The sequence below is a fragment of the Citrus sinensis genome, chromosome 2 (genome assembly GCF_022201045.2).
Source record: "Citrus sinensis cultivar Valencia sweet orange chromosome 2, DVS_A1.0, whole genome shotgun sequence".
NCBI classification, from domain to species: Eukaryota; Viridiplantae; Streptophyta; class Magnoliopsida; order Sapindales; family Rutaceae; genus Citrus; species Citrus sinensis.
The window spans coordinates 8059082-8085586 of record NC_068557.1 but is presented as its reverse complement, the minus strand read 5'-3'; the positions used below and the strand labels follow the sequence as shown (position 1 = coordinate 8085586).

At 29.1% G+C, this 26505-nt stretch overlaps 2 protein-coding genes and 3 long non-coding RNA genes across 6 annotated transcripts in view; 3 read left to right on the top strand and 2 right to left on the bottom strand.

Annotated features, from left to right (window-relative positions):
• Nucleotides 1-6944: 6944 nt before the first annotated feature.
• LOC102608967 (40S ribosomal protein S27-2) lies at nucleotides 6945-9290 on the top strand. The gene is made up of 4 exons (XM_052435619.1): nucleotides 6945-7092; nucleotides 8408-8509; nucleotides 8892-8920; nucleotides 9008-9290. Exons 1-4 carry the CDS (start codon nucleotides 7090-7092, stop codon nucleotides 9132-9134), a joined length of 261 nt encoding a protein of 86 aa, XP_052291579.1. The 5' UTR covers nucleotides 6945-7089; the 3' UTR covers nucleotides 9135-9290.
• The window catches only part of LOC127898633 (40S ribosomal protein S27-2), a 32003-nt gene continuing 12476 nt past the window's right edge, over nucleotides 6979-26505 (top strand). Inside the window, exon 1 of one of the 2 annotated variants that reach the window (XM_052435622.1) lies at nucleotides 6979-7092. In XM_052435622.1, coding sequence (XP_052291582.1) covers nucleotides 7090-7092 — 3 coding nt within the window. In that variant the 5' untranslated portion in view covers nucleotides 6979-7089. Of the gene's footprint in view, nucleotides 7093-25687; nucleotides 25797-26505 lie in introns of those variants that run through there. The other variant, XM_052435621.1, reaches the window with a different exon arrangement.
• Nucleotides 8711-26505, bottom strand: part of LOC127900465 (uncharacterized) — a 29893-nt gene continuing 12098 nt past the window's right edge. The window contains exon 2 of the long non-coding RNA XR_008052647.1: nucleotides 8711-8784. This is a non-coding gene — a long non-coding RNA (uncharacterized LOC127900465). The remainder of the gene's footprint in view (nucleotides 8785-26505) is intronic.
• Nucleotides 15034-19323, bottom strand: LOC127900462 (uncharacterized). Its single transcript, XR_008052643.1, has 3 exons — nucleotides 18989-19323; nucleotides 17413-17441; nucleotides 15034-15293 (listed from the first exon to the last, which is right to left on the bottom strand). It is a non-coding gene; the product is annotated as an uncharacterized LOC127900462 (long non-coding RNA).
• On the top strand, nucleotides 19481-20868 carry LOC102610250 (uncharacterized). The gene is made up of 2 exons (XR_008052648.1): nucleotides 19481-19549; nucleotides 20441-20868. It is a non-coding gene; the product is annotated as an uncharacterized LOC102610250 (long non-coding RNA).

Sequence of the window (26505 nt, the reverse complement as noted above, 5' to 3'; positions counted from 1 at the left end):
TTCTTTACATCTTCTAGGTGTTTGTCATTTAATTGATCTATATATTATTATTTTAAAGAAAAAAGAATTTTTTGGTTTTATTTGTTATATTTTATGATTCTCGTGTGCTTTTTTTTTTTTACAAGGCTACTATTTTGTATGTGGTTTTTTTTTTCTTATGTTCTCTTGATACAGACACAGACGAGAAGAATAAGCTTTCATGACTGAGTTAGTTATATTATTGTTTCAATTACATTACAAGCACAATTTTTATCATAAAATACATTGAACTAGCAAAATTGACTTTTACTGGTGGCAGCTTGATGCTTCTTTCAAGTGCATATGCATTTGCACATATTATTTGTATGATAACAAAGCATATGAAACAATAACCTCTTAAAAGAAACGGTTTTGTAATTCTTTTGGCAGTTATTTTTTTAAAATCAAAATCGATATGTCTGTTTCATTTCCAAATGCCTGTCAAGTCTGATACTGATGGGTTAGTACCATTTGATAGAGGAACTGTGATTGCAATTACAGTATCATTTGTTTAGAGGAACTATCCTTGAGATTGCGAAAATCCCATTATTTGTTTCAATGTCTCTAATCAAAATTCCCTTGTGTATTGGTGCTAAATTCTGGTTCATGATGTTGTCATTTGTTATTTTCATCAAATGTTACTTTCCTATGCCATTTGGTAAGTGACAGTGTAAGATGTGTAACTATTTAGTTTTAGAAGGGTTTCGGAATTTTGAAAATGGGGTTCACTTTAGCAGCACGAACTTTATTTTTTGAGCAAATATTTTGTTGCAGAGAGGCTAGTGTGCTATTACGTTAAAGGACAAGATTTATGTTGAAGGTCAAGCTGTATATTCACGTAATTGCAAAATTGTTATGCTAGACATTTTTTTATTTGGCTATAGTTGATATGGTGTGAGTTGCATGAGTATTTGAGTAACAAGCATTACGAGAGTGGTGATAAAACTAATGCCTGCCATGAAAGAGAGATTGTAGGTTACCTATAGAGTTTTGTTTGTCAAACGAAGGTTTCTTATAAGAAGTGCTTATAAGTAATTAGTGAATGTTCTTTCTGTAAGAGTCTTGACATTGTTATTTGAAATAAGTGGGAAAGAAGACTGAACCTATCAAACCAGCCAGTAGCAAATAGAGTCAAGCGTAAAAATCATTTTATATATATTTTGCAAATAATATATCTTAACATAATTGAAAAATATAAATTTATTTCCAATATTCTTTTATATGAATGTCCAGCTTTAACTTTGTTAAGAAGAAAAAGGAGTGAAAAAGTGAGAGCAATGTTACAATAAAGAAGATATGCTATGAAGCAAATTTGTTCTTTGGCTAATCTCAGGCTTTCAAGGCCAATGAAGGCAAATCCCACCACTTAAAAAACCTGTGCAAGCAAGTCTTATGTTCGTTTTTGCAAGGCCATTTAAAATTTATTAAAGTTCAGATTTATCGAGATAAAAAATTTAAGAAAAATAAAATTTTTAAAGTGAAATTTGATGGAAACATGGTTAATTTTAATGCATGGCTTTTGTATTTTATAAATTTAATTGAGATACTTTTAAGAAATGAAATTTAAATTGGTGGAAGCACGTTTTTTATAAAGGCCATATGATGACCAAAAAGGCCCGGCCCGAGAACATAACATTAAAACCCAACAAGCGGTCAAGATCCACAACTGACTCATCCAACGGTGACGAACAACGCAATTCCCATTTTTATACAATCAAACATTTGCGCGGTTATTATTTCACTACCATTCCGTTAATAACATTAAAGAACATTAAAATTTTGCTAATGTCTTGTTGATATAATAAGGGCATAAAAGATATTTCCAGATATTAGGGCATTAAAGACATTCCGAACCTGCCAAAACGCTACGTTTTGGCAAAATATTTGAGAACAAAATCGATCGGCCCTCTCTCTCACTATGGAATCTTTGCCTCCGATCTCTCTCCCTTGCTGCTGAGTGACGGCCGACTCCACTACTATTTGCGCTCTCCACTGTGAGTTGTTGACTCTTCTTTTTTACTGGCGTATTATTCATTAGTTTTTTTCGTTAATTAAATTGTTATTATTATTTTATTGTGAATGATACTTGAATTTCATAGATTATAATATTAATTTTGTAGTATAATTTTTTGTTATTGTGTTCTTGTCGTTTTCCAAGGTACTGACATTACAATTTTGTTAAATTTGTTAATTTTGTGTTAATTGTGTTATTATTAAAGATCAAGCTTTGAGAATGTTTCCTTATTTTTTGTAGATTTTGTAGATCTTGTAACCAATATAAGCATTTAATTTTTGTTCATTGTTTGCTTTTTATAGTTAAGTTGTGAATTATGTTATGTTCATATTACCAGAATTAACGTTACCAATCTTACTACACTGGTTGCTTTTTGCAAATCATGTTACCAATACCACTACATATAATCTACAAAAACAAAAAATATTGTAAAAGTTGATTGAACCAGATGAATACAGTCTACTGCAGCTGAAGAATAAGGTGGTGAAGATGGGTTGACCACTCCTTAAAGTGTGCAATTAATAGTCACAAGCCCAAGGAGTAATATGGAAGTCATTGTAGATTTTGATGCAATGTTGCGGATTATGTTCACAGCACACGACAGATTTGAAGTGACAGTGTATGAGGTTAGTGTGTTGCCAACCCTACATCTTGATTTACCACTTGGTGGGGTGCTACAATCTCTGCTACATGCCAGGAGTTCAGCTATCTGCAGAGCAAGTTGCATGTGTAAATGAAAGTGGAAATGAACCACAATCTAGGCATGAATGCATACATGGGCCACAAGCAAACCTTGCTGAGAATGTTGGGTGTAAGATTAATGAGACTGATGCTAATGAAGATGAATCACCTTCTAAGAGCGAAGCCGAGATGAACCATAAATTATTGGGAATGAGAATGTTCAGCAGAATGTTGATGACGATGACGATGATGATTGGTTGTCATATTTTGACAAGGAAATTGCTACTAATGGTAGTCATATAAATCACTAAAACATAGTTGAAGATACACAAATTATGGACGATGGGGGATCTAGTTTTGACAACGAATCAATTGATACAGATCCTCAATTATTGGCAAATACATCTGACTCATATTATAATTTGATCACTACTCAATTGAAAGATTATATTGAAGTGTATATGTATAAACCAAGGGCTGATGGTAAGCATAGGTTGAGGTTAAGATATGTGTTTGATGATGTTGACCACTTTAGATTTTTTGTGATGCTGTCTCTTAACTTACTTGTTAACTTTAGATTTTCGTTGAGATATTGAAGAGTGGTAGATGATAGGTAATCTAAAATTTTCTGTTACAACAAAAATTTAAGAGTCAGTAACATAAGACATGGAAGCCTAACTAAGAATTTGAGATTTGTGGCAAAAAGTGAGGATTGTTTGGCTGTTTTCTAGACTCTCCAATTCTCTGTAAAATATTTAGCTACTACCATACATACATAATGTTGATAGAAGTACAAGATTATTGTGATCAATATAACCAAAAATTAATTTACAAATATAATTTTATTTTTGTTTATATATTTGTATTTTCTGGTCAATAATGTTGCTCCTGTCTTTTTATTTGTGAATGTGGGAATAGGTTCTCCAAAATGATATTGATTTGTTGAATCCTCCGGCTGAGCTTGAAATGAAGAAGCACAAGCTTAAGCGTCTTGTTCAGTCACCCAATTCCTTTTTCATGGTAATGTGCCTTCTATTAATGTTTTATTGTTGATGTTGTTACTGTGTCAAAATCTTCTGTTAGAATGATAATAGGTTTATTTTCCAATTCTTCCAAAGGTTATATTGTAATTCTAAAGTTTTTATTTGTGGAAGTACAAAATCTCAAATGTCTTGTTCATAGCATAATGATGATAAGAAGTGGACTTTTATGAAATAGTATTTGTTTTAAAATCAAATGTTTGTTATGAGTTTGAATTCCATCTTTAAGTCATAACTCGTCGTTGACTCTTTTTTTTCTTAAGTAAAATACTACTAAATTAGTGCCAATGTATCTGGCTGAGTTTGGTTTTTTTAATTCTTTTTCGTATTATACAATTTGTTGGACTGACTGCTTTTTCCTTTTCACATTATTGATGTAGAATGTGAAATGTCAGGGTTGTTTCAACATATAAGTTTCTTGAGTTTCTATTTATATTTATATTTTTATTTAAATTTATAAATAGATATTAAGATTACAAAAACTCAAGAAACTTACATGTTGAAGCAAGGGTTGTTTAAGTTAGGTTAGTAGTGTGTTTGAAAAAGGGTTGTTAGTGTTCAAGTGAGGCAGGTGGTATGTTTGAAAACATGTTGTAGTGTTTATCATGTTACTGCTATTGAGATGGGGTTGTTAGTATTCAAATGAGGCTGCTAGGGTGTTTCAAATGGGTTTGCCAGTGTGTTTATAAGGTTGATGTGTTGATTATGATCGTGAGGCTACTGGTGTTGATAAAATGGTTTCCTAATATGATTGTAAGCCTAAAATTCTAGCTTTTATAAGCTAAAAAATAGGCATTTTTTGTTCTAACGGCTATTTTCTTGGGCATTTCTTGTATTTGCTCTTATTATTTCTTTCGTTTCTAAAGGTAAAATTGTCTTTAACATTCCTAGGAGTAAAATTGACTTTTAACATAATTTCTGTTGAACATTAACGTTTTCTTAATGGAATAGTAGTGAAATGATAACTGTGCAAACGTTTAGTAGTAAAATACACTTTTCGGTAAACCATAGTACTAATATGAAATGTCATAATAACTTTGGTAATGAAACGATAATATCCTTTTCATATGACAGCCTTTAGTTTTAATCCCCAATCTTAAATTTTTGCAAAAGTATTAGCTTTTACTAAATAATCTGGGGTAAAATATACTATTCCTCCATTATTGTTCATATCTAGTTCTATGCTTCCTAAAAGTCCTTATTCTATATTTGTAAACTGATCATCATAAAGCCAAACTAAAGTTTTTGCACCTAAATTTTCTCTATATAATCGTTTTACTCCTATTATAACTAACCTAAATGAGCTTATTTAAGGTCTTTATTACTAATCTAATTATAGGAATGCTTATCTATTAAATCTAATTTAATCATTTGATTTTCATAAGTAATGGCACATATCTTTCACTATAATGTGGATATAGCAAAGATTTATTAAATAAATTCAATAAATTCTATTTTTTATATATGATATTCGAATTAACTAAATCTAATTTATCCCGCCTAAACTTTTCTATTTTAACATTCTCATCTTATTTTCTTCTAGACTTCTAGACTTCTACTAAATAATCTTTTCAAATAATTATCTTCTAATTTACTGCTACTGACTATCTGCTCACCTTTATCCATTAGTAATATCTATAGCTCTTAGATTTCTTGGGTTGAAGTTTTCCTATATTAGTGTTAATTTTAATTTTTCAAATCTTCATATCAAATCTTCTAAATCTGAAGTGGGTATAATTTCTAAATCTTTGGCTTTTTTCTAATTGCATTAGTCTTAATTTTCCTTCTTCTAACCTTGAAATCTTATTTTAATCTTTTATAAAGTCTAGTTTTTCTTCTACACTCTTAAAATTTGCTCTATTTTCTCTTAAACTAACTAAAAATAATTTAAGATTCTTATCAATCTTCTCAAATTTTAATTTTAAATTTCTACCTAAATTTATTAACAAATCTACTAAACTATTTAACTGAGAATTTTCTATATATCGGTTGTGTGTAAAATTTCCTTCTATGTTACAATCTATATCTAAAGTTACCTTCTTATTATAGTAATTACCAAGCCCTAAATCTAAATAGTCTATTTTCTTCATAAACTATTGGATCTTCTAATTAGAATTAACTAATGAAACCATGCTCCAATACCACTTCATGCGCTTGCACTTATCCTTTTAATTTAAGCTCAAGTACTAAATAGGAGTGTAACTGACTAATTTGTAAAACATTAAAAACTATTTGTAATTTAAATATTATGAAATTCACTGTTAATGTTGTGCTATTTGTGGTGAGAAATTCATTTTCTTAAAACTAATGTTTGTTTTCTTATAACCATCTGCCGGGAAAGATTGTTGGTTATTTAAGAGTTTTGTTTGTCAAAGTTTTCTCATAAGAAGAGCAAAAGTAAGTTATCATTCGTTTTTTTGTCTGAAATTTAAATATGTTTGAATTTTTCTAAAGTTTGAATGGATCTAATTATGAAAATATGAATGACACGTTTATTTTTTTAAAAATATTTGAATATAAGTGGCATTTTATTTGTTTTCACAATAAAAAAAATCTTAAATTTGGTTATTTGACATTTATGTCCTTGTAAATTAAAACAAAAAAAGAGGATTAGATTTTATAATTTAGAAAATAAATTATTTTTTAGAGATATTTTTAGAATATAATATTTACTTGTCATTCATACCTTTTTTCATTCAGATAAAGTCACAAAAGTTTATTTTTTTTATTTAGATGTTAATATCTAAAAATCACATATAAGTTCCAAAAAATAAACAAGCATATTATAGAAAAAGTCTGAAATTAAAAAAATTTCAAATTTCAGATATTTAACAAACAACCTTTAAATTCTTTCTATAAAAGCTTTCATATTGTTGTATGAAATCAGTGGGAAAGAAGGGTGAACCAAGGCATTATAACTAGTAGTAAATAAAGGCAAGCGTGAAAATCATTTTATATTTTTATTTTGCAGATATAATATTTTATCATAACTTAAAAATATAACTTTACCAATATTCTTTTATATGAATGGCAAACTTTATTAAGAAAGAAAAAACGTGAAGAGTGAGAGCAATAATAAAAAGCTCCCCTCATCTTGGAATCACAATTTTTACGAAGCCCATATGATGCCCCAAGAGGCTCGGCCCCAGAACAAAGCAATAAAACCCAGCGAACGGTCAGGATCCACAAATGATTAATCCAACGGTGAAGAAGAGAGCAATTCCTATTTTTATATAACCATTTAATTTCGTTGCAAGCCTCTCCGCCTCCTGAGTTACTCTTTGCAGCTAGGAATTTCTAGGGTTTCCTCCTGGATCTCGTGTAGCAATAGCAAGCATGGTGAGTTCATATTTCATATTTTATGATGCTTGTGTGCTTGTTTTATTACGAGGCTACTATTTTGTATGTGTTTTGTTTTGTTTTTTTTTTTCTATTGATTCATGTAAATCAACTAGTTTTGGGAATTGATAAAATGTAGTTCTGATTTATCCGATCCATATTCTGTTCCATCTGTATATTCCGGCAGAGCATATCGATATCGGCGAATTTGCCTCTTTATTAGGTTTGTATAGGTTGGGCGCTTTAACCATTCAGCCATGGATGTTTGCCTCTTGCGTTTTCATCTCTCTATCTTCTGGGTGCTTGTCATTTAATTGATCTATATGTTATTCTTTAAAAGAAAAAAAGCAATTTTTTTTTGTTTTATTTGTTATATTTTATGATGTTTGTGTGCTTGTTTTATTACGAGGCTACTATTTTGCATGTGTTTTGTTTTTTTTTTCTATTGATTCATGTAAATCAACTAGTTTTGGGAATTGAAAAAATCTAGTTCTGAGTTATCCGATCCATATTCTATTCCATCTGTATATTCCGGCAGAGCGGCGAATTTGCCTCTTTATTAGGTTGGGCACTTTAACCATTTAGCCATGGATGTTTGCCTCTTGCGTTTTCATCTCTCTATCTTCTGGGTGCTTGTCATTTAATTGATCTATATGTTATTCTTTAAAAGAAAAAAAAAAGCAATTTTTTTTTTATTTGTTATATTTTATGATGCTTGTGTGCTTGTTTTATTACGAGACTACTATTTTGTATGTGTTTTGTTTTGTTTTTTTTTTCTATTGATTCATGTAAATCAACTAGTTTTGGGAATTGATAAAATCTAGTTCTAGCAAGAATAAAATGTCCATATAGTTTTTTTTATTTGGTTAGGCGATGTCTTATCTTGTTAATTTTCAATTTTCTTTGAGATGTTGACTAGTGATAGGTACTCTCAAATTGTCTGTCATATCTTAAAATTTGTATATCCTTAGCTTTTGTGTGTTATATGATATATGATATATTGTATGTACTACAAAAATTTAAGAGTCAGTAACAAAAAACTTGGAGGTCTAACTGAGAATTTGAGATTTGTGACAAAAAATGAGGATTGTTGCACTTAGCTTACAGTGGCTATTTTCTAGACTTTCCAGTTCTCTGCAAAGAGTTTAGCTACTACCATACATATATAACATCAATAGAAGCACTAGATTATTATGATTGTTATAACCAAAAATTAACTTGTAAATATAATTTTGTTTTAGTGTTGATATTTTTCTTTCTTTTTTGGTGGGTAATAATGTTGCTTCTTTGTCTTTTTATTTGTGAATGTGAATAGGTTCTCCAAAATGATATTGATTTGTTGAATCCTCCTGCTGAGCTTGAGAAGAAGAAGCACAAGCTTAAGCGGCTTGTTCAATCCCCCAATTCCTTTTTCATGGTAATATACCTTCTATTAAAGTTCTATTTGTTGTTGTTGTTGCTGTGTTAGTATCTTCTGTTAAAATGGTAATAGGTTTATTTTCCAATTCTTGCAAAGGTTGGGATATTGTAATTCTAAAATTTTTATTTCCGGAAGGACAAAATCTCAAATTTCTTGTTCATAAACAAATTGTTCATAGAGTAACGATGATAACAAGTAGATTTTAACGATATAGTATTTGATTTAAGATTAAATGTTTGTTACGGGTGTGAATTCTATCTTTAAGTCATAACCTGTGGAGCCTTTTTTCTTTCAGCTGAGTTTGGTTGGTTTATTCTTTTTCATATTTATTCTATTTGCCGGACTGACTGCTTTTTCCTTTTTCACATTATTGGTGCAGGATGTGAAATGTCAGGGTTGTTTCAACATGTAAATATCTTGAGTTTTTATTTATATTTTCATTTAAATTTATAAATAGATATCGACTCTCACTTTTTGGTTTGTCTGTAAATGCAGAACAACTGTTTTCAGCCACTCTCAAACTGTTGTGGTTTGTGGCAACTGCCAATCCGTTCTGTGCCAGCCCACTGGTGGTCGTGCCAGACTCACTGAGGGATGCTCGTTCAGAAGAAAGGGTGACTAAGTGTTGCCTAAATGATAAATCTTTTCATTTTGGTTATGATGTATTGAGTTTGGTAGAAGGTTTAAGGTCAGACAGTGTTTTAACCTTTTGTTTCAAATTTAATTGACTCAATGTAGTGGATGATCTTATGTTTGAAAGAAAATATTTTTAAGTGAATGTTTTTCAATAATGTCATCTTGATTTTTTACATCTTGATTATCTTCATGGACTATGTTGTGTCCATATATGGATAGGTAAACATAAGTTACCCAACCCTTTAGGAAACGGCATCTGTGCTGAAGTTTATGAATGAGTTTTAGGATCTCTGTTGACAGTGTTGGACCGGCTTGCATCTTTTAACTAGTACCCAGCATAATTAGTAATGTGCATTCTGTATTAATTTGAGTTTTGTGAATTACAAACTTGTGTTCTGTTGTGGCCGTTACTCAGGTTATCTTTGAATTTATGTGATTGTCCAGGCACTGGTAACTCCTTTTATGATAGCCAACGTGGATGAAACAAATTTGATTGTGTTGAATTTATGACTGTCAAGTGTCTTTATGCCTTTAGTTCAATGTTATTCTAGTCCTCAAAAATCTTTATTCTTTCAAATCTGCAAAATTAAAATTAAGATGTCAACTGAGTCAATTTAAGTTGAAGGACCAAAAGAAATTGCTTGGTACCCGAAAGAATTGGTTAAAGGCTTAAAGCATTAAATAAACTAAAAGAGGTTTTTACCAAAACATGCAGTAATGAACCCTAAAAAACCAAATGACGACGAAATCTTAACAATATCTGTATCTATCAATGTATTTGGAAGTTTCTTCGGAATTAAACAAATTCTCACACCGTTTTCATTCGATTTTTACGTACTTCTCATTATCGTATAAATTATAACTCATAATTTTTAGGTCTCAAGTAAATATCAATCATAGCCCATACGCAAATTGTCATTGTCATTGTGTTGTTAATAGACAACAAACAATGATATCATCCATACTAGCAATAATAATATAAATATATGAGCAGTGCTAGCGTCAGTCGCCTTTGGGAGCGACTAACGCAGTCGCTGCTTCTAAGGGGGACAAGTGTCCCTTATCTTTTTTGTACTTTATTAAATGCTTTTGTTATTGTTTTAGTTTTTACTTGTAGCACGGATTATCAATTATAGTCCTTGTAACAGTTATAATTTTATTTTTACCCATACAATTGTAATGAAAAAAGTCTTTTGCCTTGACAATAATCTTTATTTTTATGCTTAATTATTATATTATGATTTCTTTCAATTTTTTTGAAAAAATTATATTTATTTAAAAATTTAAATCGACTGCAACATTTGTTTAACATGACAATTAACAACTTTACATAATTTTTTTCACTTTAAATTTTATTTTTCTGAGATAAGATTTAAAATGAAACACCAATGCACCATTATTATTTTTCAATTCTTATTTTAACCCCTATCTTTTATTATGATATTTATAAATAATTTGAGATGAATGTCCTCTTAATTATTAATGGAGTGAATTTAACTTATTTTGAACTTAAATTTTGATTTAGATATTCAAACTATTTCGTATAATTAATTTAGTATATTCAAATAATTTTTTATTATAAATATCAATATTTTTGTTATGTAATTTAGTGACTTAGAGTAAAAAATTATTTTTACTTGTACAATTTGTTTAATAAATTTAATGTATAATAATGACTCTATATGTTTTTTATTTTCTTAAGAAAAAGATTAAATAAATATATAAAAGGTGGTTGTATAACAAAAGTATTTTATCTTAGTTTTACGAGGCTCCAATGTAAAATAAAAATATTTAATAAAGTACAAAAAAGACAAGGGACACTTGTCCCCCTTAGAAGCAGCGACTGCGTCAGTCGCCTTGGAATAATAATATAAATATGAGTCATCCTATAGTACAGTGCTGTATGTAATACAGCCGCTTTAATAGTAAAAAGGCAATTTGAACAACCGGTATTTTACCGGTTGTTCATTTAATAAATTTTTTTAAATTATAATTTAATATAGAAAAAATAAAATAAATGAAAAAAATTAAGAAAATTTATAAATATTTAATACAAACAATATTTGAGTGAGAAAATTATTTTTAATTTTAATAAAAGTTAAAAAAAAAAGTAAAATACTTATGTCTCAATTTTTTTGGTTATATATCAATATATTAGGTGGATGTTCCAAGTTACTTTTACATTTTCAAATTTCGGTTAAACTTTCTCACTAATTGGTTTGCTTATTTCCACTTTCCAATCCATTAGTTTTATGTTTAATATTCCTACTAAACTCGTTAAATACTAGTATTTTGGGTTAAATTCCAATTAAATTTATTTCTCGTTAGTTAAGTTTCTAAATTCGGTTAAACTTTCTCCCTATTTGGTTTATGTGTTTCAACTATTATTCCACTAGTTTTGCGTTCAATATTCCAATTAACTTGGTAAGATTTCAATTATATGGGTTAAATATCAATATTAATTTTTTTTGTTTTATTAGTCACATATCTTGGTTATGCTTTTTCATTTATAGGTTCATATGTTTCAACTTATTAGTCCACTAGTTTTGCGTTTGATATTCCTACTAAATTCATTAAGTACCAATATTTTGGGTTATATTCCGATTAACTTTCATTTTTCGTTAGATAGTTCCTTATTTTCGTTAGATAGTTCCTTATTTTCGTTGCACTTTCTCTCTTAATGGTTCACGTGTTTCAACTAATTATTCTTCTAGTTTTGCGTTGAATATTCCCATTAATTTCGTAAGATTTCAATTATTCAGGTTAAGTACCAAGTTTGTTTTCGATAATTTTATTTTTGGTTATGTAAGTCTCTAATTTTGGTTATAGTTTCTCATATGTGGGTTTATACGTTTCAATTATTTTTCCACTGGTTTTACGTTTAATATTCCAATTGAGTTGGTAGGATTCCAATTATATGGGCTAAATATCAATATTAATTTTTTTTGTTTGATTAGTCACATATTTTGGTTATGCTTTTTCATTTATAGGTTCGTATATTTCAACTTATTAGTCCACTAGTTTTGCGTTTGATATTCCTACTAAATTCGTTAAGTACCAATATTTTGGGTTACATTTTAAGTAACTTTCATTTTTCGTTGGATGAGTTCCTTATTTTCGTTGCACTTTCTCTCTTAATGGTTTACGTGTTTCAACTAATTATTCCTGTAGTTTTGCGTTGAATATTCTCATTAATTTCGTAAGATTTCAATTATTCAGGTTAAGTACCAAGTTTGTTTTCGATAATTTTATTTTTGGTTATGTCAGTCTCTAATTTTGGTTATAGTTTCTCATATGTGGGTTTATATGTTTCAATTATTTTTCCACTAGTTTTGCGTTCAATATTCCAATTGAGTTGGTAGGATTCCAATTATATGGGTTAAATATCAATATTAATTTTTTTTGTTTGATTAGTCACATATTTTGGTTATGTTTTTTCATTTATAGGTTCACATGTTTCAACTTATTAGTCCACTAGTTTTGCGTTTGATATTCCTACTAAATTCGTTAAGTACCAATATTTTGGGTTACATTCCAAGTAACTTTCATTTTTCGTTGGATGAGTTCCTTATTTTCGTTACACTTTCTCTCTTAATGGTTTACGTGTTTCAACTAATTATTCCTGTAGTTTTGCGTTGAATATTCTCATTAACTTCGTAAGATTCCAATTATTCAGGTGAAGTACCAAGTTTGTTTTTGATAATTTTATTTTTGGTTATGCAAGTCTCTAATTTTGGTTATAGTTTCTCATATGTGGGTTTATACGTTTCAATTATTTTTCCACTGGTTTTGCATACAATATTCCATTTAACTTAGTAATATTATAATTATTTAGGTTAAATACCAAAATTACTTTTTTTTTGTTAGATTAGTTCCTACTTTTGGTTAATCTTTTTCATTTATAGGTTTATATACTTCAACTTATTAGTCCACTACTTTTATGTTTAATATTCCAACTAAATTCATTAAGTGCCAATATTTCGGGTTAGATTCCAATTAACTTTTATTTCCCGTTAGATGAGTTCCTAATTTTCATTGCAGTTTCTTTGCTATTAGTTCATGTGTTTTAGCTAATTATTCCTCTAATTTTGTGTTGAATATTCTCATTAACTTCATAAGATTCCAATTATTCGGGTTAAGTATTAAATTTATTTTTCTAATTTTGTTTTTGGTTAAGTAGGTTCCTAATTTTCTTTATACTTTCTCTCATATGAGTTTATATGTTTCAACTATTATTCCACTGGTTTTGCTTTCAATATTCCAATTAACTTAATAAAATTCCAGTTATTCCTATTAAATACCAAATTTATGTCATTTACACTTAAGGGTAGTGAAACAATAATTAGATTTTATTTAAAAATATTAGATTATAAGTAACAAAATTAAATATCTAAATTATTAGATACAATAACTCATATTTTATTTGGGTAATTTTTTTATATCATAATAATAAAATAGTAAAATTAAACTTATATTAAATTTTAATATAATGATTTAATTGATTAACTATACAAAATTTTTACTAGTTTGTATTTTTTAAAATTATTGTGAACTCATTATAATTATGTTTTAGAAGTGGGGTGGATTTACAAATATAGCGAAGTGCATATACCCCACCCGTACCAAATACGATAATATTAATAAGATGAATTATATTTGATCCCTTACTATTTAAGCAAATATCAACTTATCATATAATAATGAAAAATCTTTATTACAACCCTTAATTTTTTTTAATATTTTGGGTCCATAATCTAAGTCCCCTTTTTTTGTATTTTCATTACTTCATAAGATCTCTTGAATTTGATCATATTTATACTTGAGCTTTTAAACTTTATACATATTTATTCTCATTTTAACATTTTAATTGATTATTTTTAGTCATCAAATAAATTAATATATTTATTTCAGCTTTCTCTTTACTTTTTAAATATTTTCCTTAACTATTGAAAACTTCGACAGTAAATAAAAAATAGCACATAAAGAGTGCATGCAATTGCTGTGTTTCTCATAAAATTAATTTTTTAAAATTTATGACAACATAAGTTATAAAATGTTTAAACGTACAAAAATTGATACTTTCTTAATCTATTTGTGTTTATTTATTTTTTTATTTTTCTTTTGGGATCTAAGTCAAAATTTCTTGAACTTGAATATATTTATACTTAACTTTTGATGTTTATAAATGTTATGCCCATTTGATTATTCAATTAATTATATTTATTTATCTTTAAACTAAAATAAATCAAGAATTAATATTTTTTGAATTCGAATTAAATTTTTACCGCTCTATTTTCTTTTCAAAATTAGTTTTATTAATTTCTAATTACTTCAACAAAAAAACTTATGTTATTAATTGTAAATATTATTCGTATTATTATCACTATTATTATTTATTTTTTACTCTTACTACAATTGTTATTATTACTATCTTGCCTCATGAAATTTGTTAACAATCTTTTTTTTCTTTTGGTTTAAATGAGTATCCTTCTTTTTATCTTCATTATTTCATGAGATCTTTTGAACTTGATTGTACCTATACCTGAACTTCTAATCTTTATACATATTTATTCTCATTTTATCATTTTAATTAATAGTATTTACTTATATTTAAAATAAATTGATGCACTTATTTCCATCTCTCTTTACTTTTCAAAACTTCATAAACTTATTAGACTTCACAAATTTGAATCAAAATTTAACAATATAAATAATCAGCACTTTCAATTGTTATTATTTATGAATTACAATCATAGAGATTGACCTGTTCTTGTTTTTCTCTGAAAAAAATTCTAATTTGAAAAATAAAATTCTATTTCAAATAAAAAAAATGGAAAATCAGGTTTTAGACCAAGAAAAATATCAGCTGTAACTAAAGAAAAATGTATCACATTGGTAAAAGTACTCAATTAAACTGAATCTTCATTTACAAATGCCGGACTACTAATAGAATCACCGGAGTATAATTGAAAATTTGGACAAAGGAAAATAATACAAATAATAGGAGTAAAATAATCAACAATCCCTAAGATTAGAGTACCCAAAAAAAAAATTGAAATTACAAGTAACAAGAGTTCAATCTCTATTTTTCTGTATTTACATTCTTGCTTCAAATTATTGCTTCATGTAATATTTTCATTTACTCCTGCAACAAACAACAAGGTAGCAAGCAAATCAAAATCCTCCAAATGAAAAACTAAAGATAGCAACTCAAGAAATAAAAGGAAAAATAATGAAAAATTGGAAAGGCAAGAGCAAAGCGACTAAACAGATGCCTTGATCAACTCTAAACATTCATATCATTTGTGGAACCAAACAAAATGTTTGTGCTTGACAAATCAAAAATATTAAGAAACCAAAAAACAAAGTCATCACACAACTAATGCAAATAAACAACACCATATCTCAATCCATATAAACCAACACATGTGCACAAGAGTACGATCCAAATGAATATTGAACAAATCCATCCGTTGTTTAATCAAATTTACAAATCCACAAATACAATTTCAAGCTAAAATGAGAAAGCCTATCATTCCAGTAGTGTTGAAATATACAAAAATAATAAATCATACCTTATAACATTGTAATCAGCACTCTCAGCTAGGAAAATCAACAAGAAAATTATCTAACCATTTCATGTCATTTTTATGCTTAACCCAAAAGAAAAACATAGTTGAACAAATGGAAACATTAATTGAGTTCATAATTGACAAAATTGAAAGCTCATTTAACCTTAGGTTCTCTCACAATTATAATGCACAAACAACATCCTAGTCTCCATTTAAACCTCGTTGGATCTACGCAGGCCTAAAAACTCAACTAATGAAATTGTTTATCTATAATATTTTCATGGTGAAAATAGAAGAAGCTCATCAATAAACAAAATAACCGAACAAGATCAATCCCAAAAGAATTATATTACATGTTACAACTACAATCCAAGGAATTAAGACAAGCAGAAAAATCCAATAAACAATAAAACAAACAAAATTAAATCTAACAATCAAATAACTATAATTCAACTGAAATATTAAAGATTATGTGAGTTTTAGATCATTAAAATATCCCCTAACTAAAATAAAAAGCTATTCAATTACATGGGAAAAAATATTCAATTAAACTAAATCTTCTTTACACAAGCCGAAACTCTAAAAGAAGTTCCCATTAATATTACCACTTAAACATAATTGAACCTTTAGACGAACAGAATTGGTTAAAAATAATATGAAAATTAAAGTAGAAAACTTCACAATTCCTAAGATAGAGTAAAACCACAAAGATAAACAAATTAAAATAACAAAATTTCAATCTCTAATTTTCCACCATTTCCATTCCCGCTATAAATTATTGCTTCAAGTCGTATTTTTATTTTCTACCGTGATTAAAGAACGCTGTAACAAGCAGGTCAAAATCCTTTCAAATGAAAAGTTAAAGACTACGGAAACTCAAGAAACAAAAGGAAAAATAATGAAAAACTAGAGAGGTAACACGAATGATTGAACAGGGAAGTTGAACGCAGAACATTCATACCGTTTGAGGAAGCAAACAAAATGTTTATGCTTAACAATTTAAGAAATATCACAAAAAATCACTAGACCTCAATCCATACAAACCAACAAGTACTCTGCAAAGCCTGGTAGTGTGGCAAACAAAGCAATTGACAAGAATAATAACCTACAAAGTAGAGATAATCTTAAAGTGTCTTATCTACAAAATTCTAAAAGAAGCTTTGCATTCATAAACAAGAAAAAAAAATTCTAATTTCCTTCCATATGCTATATGTATATCACCAATGCTAACAAAGATCATAATTAATCAAATCCATGAAACACTTTCACTGTTTTAACATGCAAGCCGCAGTATCTTAAGTCTTTGTAATGAGAAAATTTAGAAGCACTTTTAAACAAGGTTCAGTTGAATCAAATAATTGGATCTAATATATAATACATTCAAAGTATAAATGCTAACTCCCATACTAATTTCAACATAATGACCTTTGCTGCATACATTAAAATCATGACTATTACCATCTCCTCAATTTTGCGTCATACAAACAAATTTCATCATAAAACAAAGTACAGTGCTTTAAAAAAAAAAAAAGGCATTACAGGCTGCTGGGAATGAGGACTAGGGGCTGATGGGGTTGTAACCAAGATCAAAATCAACGCACTGAAACCAATAATGACAGAACTCATGCTATGAATTGTTTTAAATCATGTTTTACACCTAATAAAGGGTTAGTATATTAGAGGGATTGATACCTGGCATGTACTTCAGCAAACTAGGACCCCTGAAAATAAGAAAGAAAAGTTTTACTCATTTCAAAAACACGCAAAAAAATAGAGCGTCTTCTCAGGTCTTTTTCAAAAAAAATATTCATTGTAACCTACACAAAATTCTACTAAGCACAATCGTAAGGACCAATCCTAAGATTAAGATAAAGGCCTGCTTGCTGCACCAGCTTGATAAGCTTCAGCAGATCATAATACCCCTCCAAATAATATTAAAACCAATTAAAATAAAAAGAAAAAAAATAGCAGCACATATATTGCAAAACTTATTTAAAATATTACCCTAGATTTGAGACCACAAGCAAACTGGGCCTCCTGATAAAAACAAATTACATGCCATGAATAAAATTATTACAAGTCCACCAGAGAAATTGTCAGGATTATAGCGATTAGAAACCTATCGTAACTTCATTTATCTTCACCAATGAAGATAGGTCAACATTTAACATTCTTTCACAACCAAGTACACCAAGTCTTACACATAAAGGTTTAAGGTTACAAAGTATAGTTACTTAAGACTCTAGATTTATCGTAAGGCAACTTAGAAAATTCCATTACCACACAAAGACCTGCGTCTATTTCTTATAAACATGACAAGAATCACATCCAAAGTCAAGCAAATTCAACAACAAGCCCATATAGCATATACCCAGCACATACACAACTCATTAGCCAATTTGCGGCACAAAACAATAGAATATTGTCATAAAACCACCATAATATCATTGGACTCAAATATAAGAATAATAGAAATATAATTGTTCAATTAGATCATTACCCCAAATCACGAATACTAGCGAGACTACATTAATTCATGCCACTGGCAGCAGCACATTATTTAATAAAATCATTCAAATATAAAAAATCAGCTACATGCAAATCTAGAATTTAAAAGGAAATATACAATAATTTTTTGGAGAGAAGAAATCACTTTCCACTTATATTGAAGATAATTCAATAAAATGACAAGCCCCAATTCGCAGCTCATCAAAACAAACCCCATTACTTTCATTTGCTTGATGCTCGATAATGTAACCTTTTTTTTTTTTGTAATGATACAGCCACAAACTCTTGTACAAATTTATTTTGTACAAACTGATGTGGCATGATAAAATTGGTTGAATTAAATATCACTTGGCCCACATGATTTGTTTTTATTAATTTATATTTTCATTCAACCAATGAATTAATGCCACGTCAGTTTGTACAAGAGTTTGTGACTGTATCATTACTCTTTTTTTTTTTATTTCTGATTTTTTTCCTCTTTGTGAACAACAGAATCTCAAGATGAAATATTGCAGTATGACTTAATTATAACTCTATCTATTCAAAAGAAAAAAATGACAATCCCTAGCAATTATCATTCAATTATCAATCCCTAGAAATCATCCCAATATTTCAAGTAATAATTTCTCAATTGTAAAATCAAATTATTGAAACTGAAATTTCAAGTAATATTCATAAGCTAAACTGAACATTCAAGCATATTTAATGACATGATAAGATTTTAATCATATATTAAATTAGAGAGAGAGAAAGAGCTCACCGAAATTATTGGAAGACAAAGAGAGAGATACAGCAAGAGAGATGATTCATGATAGTGAAAAATTCAAGCTGAGAGTGATAGATTGAAGCTGAGCGCGAGAAATTGAGCGACGAATTGAAGCGAGAGTGACAGATCGAATAAATGGCACTCCTTCAACTATATCTTTGCTCTTTGCTGTGATGGGTGGTGAATATTCTTGAATACCAATTTCATTCATCCAAAATTTCGGATGTAGGAGAGAACAATAACAGAGAGAAAACACAAAGGCTGATATTATGAGAGAGAGGGGCATCACAATCCAACGACAGTGATTTTTTAGATAAGTTAATTGATGAAATAATAACTGCATATCCGGTAGCCAAAATTAGTAATCACGCATATTAACCATTGGATGTATCTACCTCTATCTAACGGTTGCCTTTTTTAAAAATAAAATATTAAATTTAGCTGTATGAGATACAGACGTTGTATTACAAGTTGCTTTCTTGTTTGTGTCTTGCAATTGGAATAGCTGGAATTTCTTTGCCTGCAATATCAGTGAAGCCATCATTAAAGAAATTGGTATTTGTTTGTTAGCTCATATGATTCGTTTGTTTTATTATATCATACTCAGAAGCAATTAACATATTGGCAATGACAATTTGGAAAGTCTTGTTATTGAGAATAAGAGATAAGCGCATTAATTCACTTGGGTTGCAAAGAATTTGGATGAACGAGGGATGATGATTATAAAAAATAGTGCAATGGCAGATAAATAGCTGAAAGTTGAAATAGAATTGGCTGGGGAGAGAAAGAATGACTTCTATCAAACATGCTTGATTAATTTAAGGGACAGATACTCATTTGAATTAATCTTTTTTTTACAACTAGGGGTTTTGCATATCCTGAGTTTTTTTAAAAAGTGATCGTAATGATGATGATAATATTGATTCTCATTATGTCTTCACGATCACAAGTTTATTTTTCGAGGTACTTGCATAAGCTTTAGAGGTTTATTGTATAAATAATACACTAGGAACATGTAGTTTGTTATTATCTGATGATTTGCATTTTTCATTTTAATTTCTGCTAAATGCATTAAAATTACAACAAAATGGTTGTGATTGGATATGAAATACACTGGGAACTTATGTATACATATATACCATATATTATTTTCAGCTCTGTGTTTTGCACAATTTTGTTTTGATGTTGGCTTCAAGTTATGTTTGTAACTGCTGTGTTTTTGCATCTTGTTTGTTGAACAAGCACTTTTTACTTGATGGCTTATGTCTATCAACCATCCTCACTTCATGGGTAGTTATTGCATTCGACAAAGTACCTGAATCCCAAATGTAGTTTCAGTGGTTCTATGATCGATCATTGATCAATATATTCTCCCATTTCCTTGCTGATGATGATAATTCTGTTTTAATTTCTAAACTATATCTTCCATTTCATGCCTTGAATCAGAAGGATGAATTTCGTGAAGTTGCAACGACATGTGAGATTGAAACAGGACCTTCCATCACAGTAGGCAATATTAAGGGCATGGTCCCAAACTCTAGACCTTGAGATTGCAAGATGTAGGGCATCATAACCGAAAGCATGTGCTCATGGCAATTTTTGTGGCAATACATTCAATCTCAGCCATTTATTTATTGCACAGGAAACACTTCCTGTTAGATCATTTTTATGAATGATTCTTGTCATCACCTTTTCACTAAGATACGTGTTTGTCCGATGTCCTTTTTTTTCCTCTTGTGCCACTATGTTTTCATTGGGTTGATTCCATTGTATTAATTAATTTTGTAAATAACTGATTGTTGTTGTATTCCTGATTGATTAAAAGTGAATATTGTAAATTAAACTATTATTCTATTTTAATTCTTTTGTATGAATGATTTGATTTGAAATCTAAATTGTAGAGATGAATGATATAAGAGATAAAATTGTAATTTCATGCAACATGATTACTTGGGTAATGCATGATACCCATCATGTAATTTTTATAATTATTTTGTTTAAATCATAGATATTGTAATATTTTAATTATAGTATAAAAATAAAGATAATATGAAACTATTTTCAATTCATGTTAATAATTAAATTTTATTATCATTTAAATTTTTATAATTATTTTGTTTAAATTATTTATGATATGTTTGTGTATGTATTAGTTAAACAATTATTCTTTAATTATAAGTATGATTTAAGTATTTAGTAAAGTTGTTTTCGAAAATGACACTACCAAACACATATTTACTGTTTTGAAAATATTACAATTTTCATATTGATGTCGACTTTCGTTCCTATCACATCTCGATGTCTGATGGGTACTGTTTATCACTTTCCGGGGGGCAGTTGTCATTAGACGAGAGTGAGGGCTTCATTCTTGTCATTGGTCGAAATATATCGTTAATCTTTGTTCTTTACTGGATGTTCTTGTTCATTTAATTTGCATATGTTGTTCCACGTCCCCCGTCACATGATGCTTATCTTTTACTTACCTTTGATTATCAGTGGGGGTCCATGCCTATTCCTCCACCTATCTGGTGTTGGTGGTAGGGGTGTTCGCGGATCGGATTTTGTAGATTGGACATCAACCCATATCTCATCCACGATTTTGTGAATTATAAATTTTCTATCAAATCCAATCACGGATTAGTGAAACTAAATCCAAATCCAATCTAATTCATTTGTCTACGGATCATATGCGGATTTAACTCAATCCATATCAAATTCGCTATTTGCTAGATTGATTTGCAAATTAAAAATTTTTTATGTTATCCAATCTACGAAGTTATTAAATTTTAAAAAATATAATATAAAATTAATTTATTAAATTAAAAAATCTAATGCAAAAATAATTTTACTTTCAATTAAATTCAAAATTGAACAAGATTTAAATAAAAATAAAGCTACGATAATACATTCAAATTTTCAAATTACAACACACCGAAAAAAAATTCATTTGTTCAGATCAACACATGAACATTAACTAAAATTATCAATTTAAATGTTGAAACTTGAGAGCTTTGATGTAACATGAAAAAATTAAGAAACTTCAAGAGATTGAAAAGAAAGCAAGCAATTAAACTTATTTACCTCAAGTGCTGAAGTGAAACACTTATGGCTTGTGCATGCGGTGGGGTAGAGATTTGGTGTTATATGCCAAAATATTTTGTTTGCCTTAGAGTTTTTGTTTTACTTTATACTTTTTAATGTTACGAAGCTATATTTGCTTATTTAATTATTTTTTATTTATATTGTTATCGAATAAGATATAATATTGTGTTAATTTAGCTATACTTTAATTTATTTTTTTTATTAGTAAGTAGCATTGCTATATTTACGAATTTTCTTTTTTAATTAAATAAATATTTTTTCCCGATTTTACGGATTTTTGCATATTTACAAAGACAAATCCATATCCAATCCATTAATTGTGGATTTTTAAATTTTCAATTCAATCTCATCCACCAATGCACGGATCGGATTTTTGAGGATCGGACGGATTGAGCGGATTAGATTTGATTCTGAACACCCCTAGCTGGTGGTTTTAAAGTGAGAAAAATGGTTAATTCATGCTACAAGACCTTCCGTTTGTTACTATATTAGGAGAATTATATGTTTTATACTTAACAAATTAGGATTTACAATAGAACAGACTCACCAAAAACGGATGCATATATACAACACAATTTTCTCCGTCTACTAAAACTATTATTTTTTATTTTGCACTTATTACTTTAAACACTTTACCGAAACAAATAAGGACTTCTGAATAACATGTCATATAATTTCATTAATTTTTTAATTATTACAGTTTAATTGGGGCTTATTTTGTAATGGACTAAACAACTCATAGTTTCTATTACTTACAATAATCAATAGGGACTGTCAAAGAAACTTGTTAAAATACAGTGTCGATGATATTTTTCTCATCCTTTTTTCCTCTTTTAATTTATCCTTCATTTCAATAGACCCTCCATTTCTTGGTTGATGATTTACTTTTTTTTAATTTTCTTTATTACACAATTTATCATAGCCACCACCATCATCATCGTCATAATTATAATATTAAGCATTATTATTATTATTATTATTATTATTATTATTATTATTATTATTATTATTATGGGAGTGTCATGGCCTACTATTTAAACTACATGGATAAAATTAAAATTAATTATTACTTCAAACCTCAGGGTTAGGGAATTTTTCCCTTTTTTCCCCACCAATTACTTTCCTACTTTCGCAATGCATTGCCTCGTCTCTTCCAAAAATTTGCCGTCACTTTTTTTGAAAATTTCACTTCCATCTTAGCTCAACCCAGAGTTGCACGCTTCCACCAAATTGTTTTCAACCAATAGTTGCATCCACCTGTTTGCTGTTTGTTTCAATACATGTCTTCTTAACTCACCTTGGACCCATTATCAAATTCTTCTTTCCCCTCTACGTTACCGGCCCATTACCTTTTTTTTCCAGTTACCTCCAATTGTCTCTGTGTCACTTCTGTAGCCGTGGGATTATATCCAAAGGCTCATTTACTATAAGACAAAGGACTGGGGTACCAAACCCCGGACACAAATTAGCTATCCCCAGTTTTTATATAGGTTATAAAAAGGAAGAACATTTAAGTTAGTTTAAACTTGGAGGTAGCTTCATTTGATAATAATGTTGTGCGGTGACAGGGTGATGCATGTCAGCATCACTTAAAGACTCTTTCTGTAGAAATGTACACAGGTAATGAAAAAAAGAACAACTTCTATAGTAAACTAAACTTCGAGAGAGCTTCTTTCGAGGAAAATTGATGATAATTAATTATATGTAAGTGATGTGGTGGTGGGATATCAGATCTCAAATAAGTTATGAAAAAGTAAAACTTTTATGGTAGATTAAATTTCGAGTAACCTTTATCTGATGAGTTTATTCAATCTCCTTTTTGTCTGCCCATTTTCTTCAATATTGTTCCACCTTTAGTGAAGGAAATTCAATCTCCTTTTGTTTAGCCATGTTCTTCATTGTTCCGCCATTAATGGAGATATTATTGTCAATACTACTAATATTTGTATATTTGGAAACGTATAGATAGTTAAAATGTAATATACCTTTGTGGCTAATTGCGTGCTAAACTAGCACCATTGCTTTAGATAAAATAAATGATTGAGTATCTGTGTAAAAAAGTGTAACTAACTAAAAATTTTCTTTTACACATATGTTAGACATTGGAATAAGCAAATCAGAAGCAGTGTTATAGAGTTAAAAAATGTTTGAAGCAATGTTTTATCTTTTTAAAATTAGACGATGATATTTTTCTTTTCAACATAACTTCTGTGCACTAAATTAATCACTTGATGATCCTTCCACCACCACCCCCGGTCCCGCTGAAAAAAAAGGGCAAATAACAAAGTAATCGCTTAATCCCAATGAGCTAAAACTATGACTTTCAATGATAAATATGTATATTCAGGAGACAATTTATCATAAAATTTGGGTAGGGATACGAAAAGTGAGAACCATTTGATAGATTGAACTTCAAGGAAGCTTCATTGATTAATAATTCCAATTCCCTTGTGTATTAGTGCTAAATTCTGGTTCATGATGTTGTCATTTGTTATTTTCACCAAATGTTACTTTCCTATGCCATTTGGTAAGTGACAGTATAAGATGTGTAACTATGTAGTTTTAGAAGGGTTTTAGAATTTTGAAAATGGGGTTCACTTTACCAGCATGAACTTGATTTGTTTGAGCAAATATTTTGTTGCAGAGAGGCTAGTGTGCTATTTACGTTGAAGGACAAGATGTATGTTGAAGGTCAATATGTATATCCACGTACTTGGAAAATTGTTATGCTAGACATTTTGTCATTTGGTTGTAGCTGATATGCTGTGAGTTGCATGAGCATTCGAGTAACAAGCATTACGACAGTGGTGATAAAACTAATGCCTGCTAGGAAGGAAAGATTGTAGGTTACATATAGAGTTTTGTTTGTAAAACGAAGCTTTCTTATAAGAAGTGCTTATGAGTAATTAGTGAAGGTTCTTTCTGTAAGAATCTTGACATTGTTATCTGAAATAAGTGGGAAAGAAGGCTGAACTTATCAAACCAATGCATTACAACCAGTAGCAAATAGAGTCAAGCGTAAAAATCATTTTATATATATTTTGCAAATAATATATCTTAAAATAACTGAAAAATATAAATTTATTTCCAATATTCTTTTATATGAGTATCCAACTTGAACTTTGTTAAGAAGAAAAAGGAGTGAAAAAGTGAGAGCAATGTTACAATAAAGAAGATATGCTATGAAGCCAATTTGTTCTTATGGCTGATCTCATGTTTGTGAGGCCAATGAAGGCGAATCCCACCATGTGAAAAACCCGTGCAAGTAAGTCTTATGTTCGTTTTTGTAGTACCATTTAAAATTTAATAGAGTTCAGATTTATCGAGATAAAAAATTTAAGAAAAATAAAATTTTAAAAGTGAAATTTGATGGAAACATGGTTAATTTTAACGCATGGCTTGTGTATTTTATAAATTTAATTGCGATACTTCAAGAAATGAAACTTAAAAAGTCGGTGAAACACATTTTATATAAAGGCCATATGATGACCCGAAAGACCCTGCCCGAGAACAGAACATTAAAACCCAACTAACGGCCAAGATCCACAACTGACTCATCCAACAGTGACGAACAACGCAATTCCCATTTTTATATAATCGTCTTAGTTTTGTTTCAAACCTCACCGCCTGCTGAGCTACTCTCTGCTGCTAGGGTTTTCTAGGGTTTCCTTCTGGTTCTCCTGTAGCATTTGCAAACATGGTGAGTTCATATCGTTCTTCTACTACTAGCCCTTTTGCGTTTTCGGCTTTACATCTTCTGGGTGTTTGTCATTTAAAATTGATCTATATATTATTCTTTTAAAAAAAAGCAATTTTTTTTTGTTTTATTTGTTATATTTTATGATGCTCGTGTGTTTTTTTTTTTTTTTACGAGGCTACTAGTTCGTATGTGTTTTGTTTTTCTATTGATTCATGTAAATCAACTAGTTTTTGTAGGTTTTTGGGAATTGATAAAATCTAGTTCTAGCAAAAATAAAATGTCCATATAGATTTTTTTGTAGTGCTATATCTTAACTTGTTAACTTTTGATTTTCTTTTAGATATGCATTAGTTGTAGGTAATCTAGAACTTTCTGTTACATCTTAAAATCTTGTGTACATATCCGTAGCTTTTGTGTGTGATATGATATATGATTGTATTTGTATGTACAACACAAATTTAAAAGTCAGCAACAGAAGACATGGAGGCCTAACTGAGAATTTGAGATTTGTGACAAATAATGAGGATTGTTCGACTATTTCCTACACTCCCCAGTTATCTGTAAAATATTTAGCTACTACCATACATACATAATGTTGATTGAAGTACAAGATTATTGGGATCAATATAACCAAAAATTAATTTGTAAATATAATTTTGTTTTTGTATTTATATATTTATATTTTCCATTCAATAATGTTGCTCCTTTC